Below are 12,500 nucleotides of genomic sequence, written 5' to 3' on the forward strand. Positions count from 1 at the left end.
GTGCGAGTCACGAAAAGAACAGAGAAAAAAAGACAAGAAAAGTCTAAGATCCTGCAGTGACTATACGCGCCTTGTGGACTCTTGAGCTTCCCGCAACAATGACGGAGCGCGGTGCCTCCATGCAGAAACCCTCACCAGTGAGTAAATTATACCTAAGAGAGCGCGGGAATAAAGGAACTATGAAGTATAACAGTCCGGGTTTGAGAGAAAAGGGGACACCCGGATGGTGCGTCACGCGTCACACGTCAGGATCTCAACACTTACTTTTTACACATTTCCGTTTATTTCTCCGCAACTACTGAGCCGCCTTCCGTGGATCTTTCATCACTTGAAAGAAGAACAAATGCACATTTTTCTTCTTATTTACTACTTTCTTCAACTGAGGTGACGTGGTTGCATGAATAATGATATGTTTTAATTGTGCCCGAAAATTACATATGTTATTATGATTTAAGTAAAAAGAAATTTCAAATTCTGAATGGGATCTGTTTGTAGTAGTAGAGAGAAGTACTGGTAATTGTTTCAGCACTGTAAGTCATTCGGTTTTAGCAAATTTCGAATTGTATATTTTTACAAAAAACATATTTCCTTTAATTTTGCAATTATTTTTTGCACGATTTCAATGATACTTGTCATGACACATCTCCTCCTACGTGTCCTTACTTCTCAAAGTGCTTCCGTTTGTGTTTATCTAGCGTCGTTATCTTCCCTTCATGTGAATCTCTTTTTCTTGTCTGTATTTGCAGCTGCTTGTCATTTATTTGTTTCTCTTTCATTCTCTTTTTCTCTTTGTTTCTCTGTTCGTTTTCAGTTGGAAGCGTTTACCGGCAGGATACCTTTTGGAGCGCTTCTGCTTCAGTCTCATCTCTCGCTTTTTATGTTTGTTTTCTTTCATTTATTCATCCTTTATCTCGTTCTTTTATATATATATATATATATATATATATATATATATATATATATATATATATATATATATATATATATATATATATATATATATGTATATATATATATATATATATATATATATATATATATATATATATATATATATATATATATATATATATATATATATATATATATATATATATATATATATATATATATATATATATATATATATATATATATATATATATATATATATATATATATATATATATATATATATATATATATATATATATTTATTTATTTTCTTTCTTTCCGTCTCTCTTTCTTTCTATTTCTTTCTTTTTCTTTCTCTTCTTTTCTTTCTTTCTTTTTTTCTTTTCGTTCCTCCATTCTTTCTTTTCTTTCTTTCTTCCTTTCTTTCTTTTTTCTTTCTCTCTTTGTATTTTTATTCAATCTTTCTTTTTTTTCTATATTTTTCTTTCTTTCCTTCTCTCTTTCTTCCGTTCCTTCATTCCTTCTTTTTCTTTTTCGTTATTTTCCTTTCTCTCTTTCTTTCTTTCCTTTTCTCTTTCTTCCGTTCCTTCATTCTTTCTTTTTCTTTCTTCCTTTTCCTTTTTCTTTCTTTCTTTTTTCTTTCTCTCGCTCGTTTTTACTTCCTTTTCACTGTATTCATTACGTAAATTATTTTTCACATACCTCCTTTAATACATCTTCCACGTTCTCTCTCTCTCTCTCTCTCTCTCTCTCTCTCTCTCTCTCTCTCTCTCTCTCTCTCTCTCTCTCTCTCTCTCTCTCTCTCTCTCTCTCTCTCTCTCTCTCTCTCTCTCACACCGTTTATTTCACCTGTAATTTATTTTTTCCTTTTAGTTAAATATTCTATTGGCTTTTTTTCTCTATCTCGTGGAATCCCTCCGCCAACATATTGGTATTTATTCGTGTACCTGCTTGCACCTGATCCTCCCTAATGAGTTACGTTACCTGAGGAACGCATTATTATTATTACTATTATTTTTATTATTATTATTATTATTATTATTATTATTATTATTATTATTATTATTATTATTATTATTATTATTATTATTATTATTATTATTATTATTGTTGTTGTTGTTATTATTGTTGTTGTTGTCGTTGTTGTTGTTGTTGTAATAGTAGTAGTAGTAGTAGTAGTAGTAGTAGTAGCAGTGGTAGTAGTAAAAATACGGATAATAATGATAATGATGATAATGACATTTCAAACACACACACACACACACACACACACACACAAACACACGCACGCACAAACAAACACAAAAAAACTAACCCACAATGACACTGTATATTCACAAAACAAAGTCAGGCATACAGGCGACGCAGCAACCTATAGAAAACAACAACATTTTATGATGTTATAGTGAATGTAGCTTGCTTATAATGTTATGAGAGAGAGAGAGAGAGAGAGAGAGAGAGAGAGAGAGAAATATAAAAAAAAGTCATATACACAATTAGCTACAAAGTCTGCATCCCAACACACCTAAGACGCGGAGAGCTAAATAGAAAGGCAGTAATGGGTGATGATGGCGATGGTGATGCCGGTGGTGGTGATAGCGATGGTGGTGGTGATAACGAAGGGCATTATTTTCCGACGCTTCAATCGCTCAAGTCAGCTATTTCCCATGGTCGAAAAGGAGATTAATCGGGTTCTAGTGAGTGTTTTTTAGGTTCATGGTACAGAAGAAGGGTCAAACTACCACCAGGGCCATAAGAGCACTCCAGGAAATGCCCCCCAAACCCCTAGGAAGGACTTGTCGAACGTGTGTGCCTGGGCGTGGAAGTGTTTAAGATTATGAGTAAAATTCAAGGCAGCCACCGTCACCGCCTGGAGACACTCGGACCCCTCAGCCTGCCAAGGACGAAAGGAGGTTTGCAATGTTCTGTTCCTGGCGTTGTAGGGCGCGGTGGTCTGGTGCTGAGATTGACTTTTTTTTTTTTTTTTTTTTTTTTTTTTACAACAAAGGAGGCAGCTCAAGGGCACACAAAAAAGAAAACAATAATAAAAAAAAAGCCCGCTACTCGCTGCTCCTAAAAAAGAAACAAAAGACCTGCGACCCCTTAAAATCACCTCGAAAGACTTGCAACCCGACAATTTGAGATATAAATCTCTCTCTCTCTCTCTCTCTCTCTCTCTCTCTCTCTCTCTCTCTCTCTCTCTCTCTCTCTCTCTCTCTCTCTCTCTCTCTCTCTCTCTCTCTCTCTCTCTCTCTCTCTCTCTCTCTCTCTCTCTCTCTCTCTCTCTCTCTCTCTCTCTCATAATATTATAAGCAAGCTACATTCGCTATAACATCATAAAACGCAAGATTAATCCCATAATTAGTGTAATTTATATTCTTGCTTTACATGTACTTAGAGTACGTATCTCTACGTTTTGCAGAACAGCTTGCCAGTTATCAGTGTGGTGAGTGGCCTGCCTTTTGGAGCACAACAACCCCATCCACGCTATGATGTGATCGCTATTATTAACACATGGCAGTGTGGAAAACGTGATTGCAGCCGTGGATGATTATTCTGGACGTGAGTCGTGGTGAGGGCCTGGCGGGAAGGGGGGGAGGGGAGGAGGGGATGCAGGATAAACACTTGGTCACAGGGCAGACTGTGTGGCTGTACTTTTTCGTTTGTTCTTCATCTAGATCTAGGCGTCTAGAAACTCTACGTAGGCAATCAACGTCACTGGATTGTTTAATATTGACAAATAAAATATTAAAGAATAATTATGATCAAATAATAAATTCAAAGTATTTTATCTGATGTATTTTCATATTCTAAACATCTTCCGACCCCCTTGAAGCATTTTGTACCCTCTAGGGATCACAACCTTCAGTTTGAGTACTAATGGTCTAGTGGGTGAGAGCGTCAAGCCATGGAAGGAGGTTTGAACCAGAGTGCCGGCGGTGTGGCATCAAGAAGGGCATCCAATATCAAGCCCCAAGTCACCTCCCCAAACAGTGACCCTACACGAGGAGAGGTAAAGGTTGTCTAGGAGAAGATAATAGAGGAAAGACCGTTCAGGTAAATACTGTCCGGCAAACTGAGGGAACCAAACAGCAGGAAAACAGTTGAGATAAGAGAGAAAGTAAGTTAGATTGATATTAATATTAGGATTAGATGAAGTTAGATTTATATTATTATAAGATCGAAACATAGACTGAAGGTTTATTATACAAGTAAGAAAAAAATGAATAAATGAAGGAAGGATTGATGGAAGGAAGGCAGGAAAGAAAATGGCATCAAAATAAAGAAAATAAATAGATATAGATAGATAGATAGAGAGAGAGAGAGAGAGAGAGAGAGAGAATCACTGTGCAAACCTGACTATATCTTTTACGACTTTCTGACAAATGAACTTAAATGTGTGTGTGTGTGTGTGTGTGTGTGTGTGTGTGTGTGTGTGTGGTGAGAGAGAGAGAGAGAGAGAGAGAGAGAGAGAGAGAGTAATATAATCATGACAATCTTGCTTTAAAAATAATGACTACTGGTCTCATTTACGCTCTCTCTCTCTCTCTCTCTCTCTCTCTCTCTCTCTCTCTCTCTCTCTCTCTCTCTCTCTCTCTCTCTCTCTCTCTCTCTCTCTCTCTCTCTCAATAAAGTTCAGAGATAAAAATTTGAGTCCCACCTTTTTCTCTCGTTTTTTATGAATATTCAAAGTTTAATTGTGCGATATGGACGTAGGCGAGAGAGAGTGTCACGCTTTAGGTTTTTGAAATGAGAAATGCACAAAAAGGAATAGGAGGAAGAGAAAGGAAAATAGTAGTAGTAGTAGTAGTAGTAGTAGTAGTAGTAGTAGTAGTAGTAGTAGTAGTAGTAGTAGCAGTAGTAGTAGTAGCAGTCTTATACATTTGTTGTTTTATAAGCTATGCAAAACACTTAACCTAATCTCTATCTTTCTATCAACCTATCTATCTCTCTATCGATATATCTATCTTTTCATTTATCCATCTATCAATCTATCTGTCATTCTATCTATCTATCTATCTATCTCTTAAAACCTTTGCAAGAGGTAGACACAAACGATTACAAAGGAACAGATTACCAAAGAGAGAGGAACCGACAAGAGTTTTTACATCCGTCCCTTGTATTTGAATTCCTTTTATAGAGGATTAGACTCTGTGTGTATACGTTTTAGAGGATCGAGGTTTAAGGCTCCTCTGGGATTTTTGTCTGTCTGTTTGTCTGTCTGTCTGTCTGTGTCTTTTGTTTGTTTGTCTGTCTGTGCATCGATATGTCTGCTTGTTTCTCTCTCTCTCTCTCTCTCTCTCTCTCTCTCTCTCTCTCTCTCTCTCTCTCTCTCTCTCTCTCTCTCTCTCTCTCTCTCTCTCTCTCTCTCTCTCTCTCTCTCTCTCTCTCTCTCTCTCTCTCTCTCTCACAAAAGTGCAGTATAATCCGCTTAGTTGATGCTTGTGAAAATGTGTGTGTGTGTGTGTGTGTGTGTGTGTGTGTGTGTGTGTGTGTGTGTGTGTGTGTGTGTGTGTGTGTGTGTGTGTGTGTGTGTGTGTGATGGAGATAGAGATAGACAGAAACAGACAGATAGACAGACAGACAGGCAGACAGACAAACAGACATACAGAGAAAACATACAGACAACAGAAATTTAAAAAAACATACACACACTAAAAAAAAAAAAAAAATAACAAACAAAACAGAACTAAAAGCAAAACATTCTTACGTACCACACACAAACCCCTCCAAACCTAAACAAACAAAACAAATTAAATGAAAGAAAAAAAACACAAACAAGAAAACAGCATAAGCACACCGCATGACCCTCTACGTAAGAAAAATAAATAAATAAACGAACACAACATTACGTAAGACAGTGATGATGTGCAACGTTTTGTCTCCTCGCGGCATTACATACAAGAAATAACTCACTTTCGCTTCGCTCCTTCGTCTCCTGAATAAATAATGATAAACGTCCTTCCTGGATTTACGATTATTTATTTCTTATTCATTTCCTTTTGTGTGGGGGAAGGTGTGGGGGAAGGTGTGGGTGTGGGGGAAGGTGTGGGTGTGGGGGAAGGTGTGGGTGTGGGAGAAGGTGTGGGTGTGGGGGAAGGTGTGGGTGTGGGATTTTTTTTTTTTTTTTTTTACAGCAAAGGAGACGGCTCAAGGGCAACAAAAAGAGTGCAGAGAAAAGAAAAAAAAAGCCCGCTACTCACCTCTCCCATAATAGACAACAGTACAGAGTGGCTAAAAGAGATAGTAGAGGAGCTTATGTAAGCTCGTGGGATTTTGGATGAAGGGAAGGAATGACTACCTGGAATACATTGCTGATATGGTCTAATATGACGTACTGTCAGGTGTTTGGGCTGAAATTGTGGCAAAAGCCTTGTATGACGTCATCAATCCAAGATGGTCGCCGCTATGTAGATGCAATCACATTTTCATCTATAACTCATTTCGGGGTGGTTCTATGAAAATATTTCCACAGTAATGATTTGTTTGGCATACAAAAACAAACATAATAGTATAGAGTCAGTTTTTTCATATATATTATAGTTTACGAGCTATAACCAATTTAGTAAATTTTCCACATTACAATATTCTACACCTCACTGAATTTCCCTTAGTACCTGACATTAGAGTTGTCATGTGGAATATATTAACAGAAAGAAATTTGTTGAACATAAAAATCAATTTATGAGTAAATTTTCACATTTTAAATGAGAATTAAACATAGGATTTCCAGTGTAACTCAAATAAAGGAATTCTATGAAGTCAACTTGATTGCATTTTAAAGCTCATCATCAGATTCACTGAGGTTGATTTAATCCTTACTTTAATTGATCTTATATAGATTTTCATCACTAATGCACACAAACAGTTCTGAACATACCAGTGAATGGGTGCAACACAGAATAGCATAAAAATACAGGTAAAGCATAATTTGTTGACCATTCAAAATAAAACATATAAGAATTTTCATACCCTAAAAAAAAACTTTAGCGTTTCCAATTTTCATACAAGAGTGTATGTATCAAACTAAAACAAACGTATGTTAATATATATATATATATATATATATATATATATATATATATATATATATATATATATATATATATATATATATATATATATATATATATATATATATATATATATATATACATATTTCTTAATGTTTTACAGCTCATCATCAGATTCAATGAGAAGGTTTTTATTTTCATTTTCATTGTTCGTGCATAACTTTTCATCGCCACCACACCTGCACAGTTCTGTACATACCAGTGAATGAGTACGACATTTGCAGTTCACAGCACATTGTCCCTTGAGACAGGAGCATCTTACTAGCTGAATGACCGAGTCTGGTGCACAAGGAAGGAGACATGTAACTGGGGTGTAACTTTGCCCTGTCATTTCCCATCCAAAATGCAATGGGTCTGGTAAATTTGGATGTGGTCGATCAGCACGCTTCCACTCTAACACTTGGTAATTAGCTCTTGAAATATATGGTGTTAAAGCTGCTCTTGTTGGGGGTAGGTTTTCATTTTGTTTGTCTTTCTTGGTAAACATGTACCAACGGAGTTCACCGATGTCAGAAATCTTTGTTCCCGGCAGATAGACCTGACAAATAAATTTCTCGATCAAGTGCTCATCATCCTTTGTAAACTCTTCTGGGCATCCAAGTTTTCCAAGAGAAGCAAGGGCATCTGCATCTGAAGTCTCGAAGGCCTTCCAGAAAGATGCTTTGCCTTTCCTTGCTAAACACCCAGTAACACCACATCCGGACAGTGCGTGGAGACCCAATAATGCCATCATCTTCTCTGAGCCCAAGCAAGAAGACACACGGTTGACATCTATCATTCTTCTATTTAGTCCAACACCTGTCACAAACATTGTATCAGATGGGAACATTCCTGACCACCAGATTGAAAGTATAAAAACATCAGTGTCCGGTGAAAAAATATGGAGAGTAGTGGCACCATGATGCGAGGCATAAAGGCAATGAAGAATTATTTTCGTATCTGCCTCCTCGTGGGTACTCTTCAAAGCTGTTACATCCTTTTCCTCTGCTGTCTTTGCTTCATTTCTCCAACTAGCTACCAGATTTCTTTTCATCTTCTGTGCAAAAACTATTGCCTTATCTGAGAGATATGCTGTTAACTCATCTTTAGTTTTAGAATGGGATAAAAGGGTTCTCATACTAATGTTTGTAATGTTAGTGCTATCAGTTATCTTAAACATCACAGGTGTTGTTTTTCCAGCTCTTTTCCTCCGCATGGAGTTTTTGAGTGAATTTTCAAAGTAGGTGTCAAAAACTAAGTGAGTCTCATCATACTTTTTCAAAGTGGAATCTAATTTGCTGCAAAATTCAATAGCTAAATCATGGCATGTCTTCATATTTGGTGTCTTTTTCAGTTTTTGTAATTCTGCCATTCCATCAAGCACAGCGACAGTATATGATCTGGATCTGGTTTGATTTGACACTATTGGTTTATCTGCAGCATCAGGAGAAAGAATTTCTGTTTCATCTTTAGGGTACACCGACTGTTGCTCTTCCAGAATCTTCATTAAGTTACTCTTGTTTCCAGGTAAAATCACTGTTCCATCCAAGTTGAACATTGAAAGAGGTACTGCAGAGAATTCATACTTGCTAATGCAATTGCTTAGATCTATGTCAGGGCGGCTTCGTGACGCAACTAGCAGGCGTGTGAAAAGTGCACGATCAGCCTTTATATGGACAATGGTGTCTGAAACTTTTGTTTTTACAGTTTTGCGTGCACTTTTACAGAGATGAAGTCGTTCTTTTTTCATTGGGTCCCTGACTACAACCGTCTGATTCAATCCGATTTTTCTTGAAGCTGGTGTACATCTGACATCCTTTATTTGTCATTTCTGATGTGTCTTTTTCAATACCTTTATCAAAGACATACTTTGTATGAATATTGATGAGCTCATTTCCATAATATGTCACTGGGTTAGTAGACGTAGTGAGACTATTGTACAGGTGAGCAAAGTCTTGCTGTTGTTGTTTTGCTTTGGATGGTGTTAGATGATGATTTGATCGTTCATACTCTGTGATACCAAACATACTCTTTGCTTCTGAAGTAAGCCTTGACAATTCAGGAGAGGTCAGAAAGAATCGCATCAAAGCCTGCTTTTTTTGTGTTATATTCACCAAACCACCGAGTACTTTCATTGCCCTGTTTTCATGCTCAAGAGCTTCGTCTGCTCCTAAAGCACAAAAAGACATTTTCGACTTGTGCACAACCCAGTTTCCTCTTTTGAATTCATTCCACAGATCTGGATGCTTACTTTCTAATTGCTTCATATCTGCTATGTACCAAGCTATCATACTCGAGTAGTTTGTCAAATCAAGGGCAAAAAAATACTTCACAAACTCTTCTAGTGCTGCCAGATGTAACTCCCAGTTTGCAGTTCGAACAGACCTAATGAAAATAAGCATTGTGTCCACCATTTGCATATATTGGAGAGCTACTCTGAATGTTGGTTTTTCTTCAGATTCTTTAGTGTTGAATGCTTTCATTTTAGCTAGCATATTCAAATCTGTCAAGATCTTAGCAATATTATTGTGCATAGATCGAGCTTCATTGGAATTCTTTCCTTGCAAAGCATCAACCAGTTTCTTAAGTTCAGGCTCTAACTTCTCTTTAATTTGTGAATGCAGTTTGTAAAATTCATCAATGTAGCATTTGAAAAGGGCAAGTCTTAGTGATATATGTGCTTCAATGGCTCTTCTTACACACTTCCCAGCTAGTATGTTCGCTACAGTACTGTCATCATATAGTGAGGATAGGATAGAATCAATTATGAGCATGGAACACATTTATATCTTATATTTCTGGAGACACAATAAGTACTTGTATATGAATGACAGGAGACAAATGTTGTCTTATCCGCTGATTGTAGCCATATATGACAACACTGTAGGAGATGATTGTAAAAAAAAAAAAAAAAAAAAGCTGTTGTGTGCTGTTTTTAATTATAGGGCGAACAAAATATTTTTGAATCACATTTTTCATATGATAATGCTGATGGCAGCTATTAATTAATGGAAATGCAAGGGGAAATAAAATGTATACAGTGGGAAATAAAAAAAAATGGGTATAACTCGTAAACTGTTGAATTTAGGAAAATAAAACACCTATACTTTTTTTATTTTTTATTTTGAATAAATCATTATTGATGATTTTTTTTCCTAGGTTAACTCTAAAATGAGTTATTGATGAAAATCTAAGGGCATATGCATAGTGACGACCATCTTGGATTGATGACGTCACAGAGCCTCTGCCACATTTTTCGGCAAAACACCTGGTAGTACGTTGTAGTAGACCATGTTACCAATGTATTCCAGGTAGTCACTCCTTCCCTTCATTAAAAATCCCACGAGGTGAGATTTTGTGACATATGCTCCTCTACTAAGAGGTCAATTTCTGGTGGAGAGGTGTCTTGATACACTCTTCTTGAAGGAGGTCAAGTCGTAGGCGGGAGGAAATGCAGACGAAGGAAGGCTGTTCGAGAGTTTACCGGTGTAAGGGATGAAAAAGTGAAGATGCTGGTTAACTCTTGCATAAGGGGTTTGGACAGTATAGGGATGAGCTTGAGTAGAAAGTCGAGTGCAGCGGGGCCGCGGGAGGGGGGGAGGCATGCAGTTAGCAAGTTCATAAGAGCAGTCAGCATGAAAATATCGATAGAAGATAGAGAGGCAACATGGCGGCGGAGTTTAAGAGGTAGAAGACTGTCAGTATGAGGAGGAGAGCTGATGAGACGAAGAGCCTTTGACTCTACTTTGTCCAGAAGAGCTGTGTGAGTGGAGCCCCCCCACATGTGTTGCATACCCCATACGAGGGCCGACAAGGCCCCTGTATATGAACAGCATCTGTGCGGGGGAGAAAAACTGGCGAAGACACTACAGAACGCCCAACATCGAGGAAGCTGATTTACTGAGAGAGGAGATGTGGAGTTTCCAGTTGAGATTTTGAGTTAAGGATAGACCGAGGATGTTTAGTGTTGAAGAAGGTGACAGCTGAGTGTTGTCGAAGAATAGGGGATAGTTGTTTGGAGGATTGTGTCGAGTTGATAGGTGAAGAAATTGAGTTTTTGAGGCATTGAAGAACACCAGGTTCTTCTTGCCCCAATCGGAAATGATAGTAAGATCTGAGGCTAAGCGTTCTGCAGCCTCCAGCATGGAATCGTCTAACTCCTGTTGAGTTGGCCTTCTATCAAAAGTTGAGAAATGCAGAGTAGAGTCATCGGCGTAAGAATGGATAGAACAGTTCATTTGGAAAAGATTATCAATGAACAACAGAAAGAGAGTGGGAGATAGAGCAGAGCCCAGCGGAACACCACTGTTGATAGGTTTAGGGGAAGAACAGTGACCGCCTACTACAGCAATGATAGATCGATCAGAGAGGAAACTGAAGAAAAAGGTACAGAGAGAAGGATAGAATCCATAGGAGGGTAGTTTGTAAAGCAAAGATTTGTGCCAGACCCTATCAAAGGCTTTTGATATGTCTAGCGCAACTGAGAAAGTTTTACCGAAACGGCTAAGAGAGGATGACCAAGAGTTAGTTAAGAGAGCAAGAAGATCGCCAGTAGAACGCCCTTTGCGGAACCCATACTGGCGATCAGATAGAAGATCAGAAGTGGAAAGGTGCTTTTGACTCTTCCGGTTAAGGATTGATTCAAAAGCTTTAGATAAGCAGGAGAGTAAAGCTATAGGGCGGTAATTTGAGGGATTGAAACGGTCGCCCTTCTTAGGCATTGGCTGTGTGGGGGAAGGTGTGGGTTTGGGGGATGGTGTGGGTGTGGGGGAAGGTGTGGGTGTGGGGGAAGGTGTGGGTGTGGGGGAAGGTGTGGGCGTGGGTGGGGATGTGGGTGTGGGTGGGTGTGTTTGAAGTTAGCATAATTTTCTTCTTCTCTTTTTTTGGCCGCAGACAAATCACAAACTGGGTAAAAAAATGCGCATATTTGACTATTTTTCGTCATTTCCTTATTCATTCATTTATTTACCTATTCATTTATTCACTCGCTCATCCATTATTTTTCCTCGATGAAGTGAAACGACAGCAGAGAGTTTTTTGTGTGTTTAGAGGTACATGTTATAGTAATAGTAGGTTAGTAGTAGTAGTAGTAGTAGTAGTAGTAGTAGTAGTAGTAGTAGTAGTAGTAGTAGTAGTAGTAGTAGTCGTAATAAATGTATAAGCAGCCTGCTAACCTGTAAAAGTAACCTTCCTTTGATGTAAAAAAATAAATATTTGAAAAACTCTACGGCGTTTGAGACACATTTCACTGTCCGTAGAATTTTACTTACAATGATTATTATTATCATTATCACAACTGCTATTACCTATACTACTACTACTACTACTACTACTACTACTACTTTCTTTTACGTGCTAGCCTATAGCGCCGGTAGGCTTTCTTGAGGGGCCTGGATGGTAGTCGGCCCCAGCCCATCATGGCGCAGGCAAGTGTTTTATAGTGGCGGTATCTTTTCTTGACTCACGCTGCCCCCCGGAGCGCATTCGTGATTCACTTGGACGGTTTTCTCTATAGTCCGGGTTGATGGGTGGTCTTCCGGACAGCATGTGGAT

The 12,500-nt window shown here is 38.0% G+C and overlaps 1 protein-coding gene across 1 annotated transcript in view; it reads left to right on the forward strand.

The window, feature by feature from the left end:
* Positions 1-98: 98 nt before the first annotated feature.
* The window catches only part of LOC127000982 (probable cyclin-dependent serine/threonine-protein kinase DDB_G0292550), a gene marked incomplete at its 3' end in the record, with an annotated part of 23,165 nt that continues 10,763 nt past the window's right edge, over positions 99-12,500 (forward strand). The window contains exon 1 of the mRNA XM_050865156.1: positions 99-137. Coding sequence (XP_050721113.1) covers positions 99-137 — 39 coding nt within the window. The remainder of the gene's footprint in view (positions 138-12,500) is intronic.

The sequence above is a fragment of the Eriocheir sinensis genome, chromosome 19 (assembly GCF_024679095.1).
Source record: "Eriocheir sinensis breed Jianghai 21 chromosome 19, ASM2467909v1, whole genome shotgun sequence".
Lineage (NCBI taxonomy): Eukaryota > Metazoa > Arthropoda > Malacostraca > Decapoda > Varunidae > Eriocheir > Eriocheir sinensis.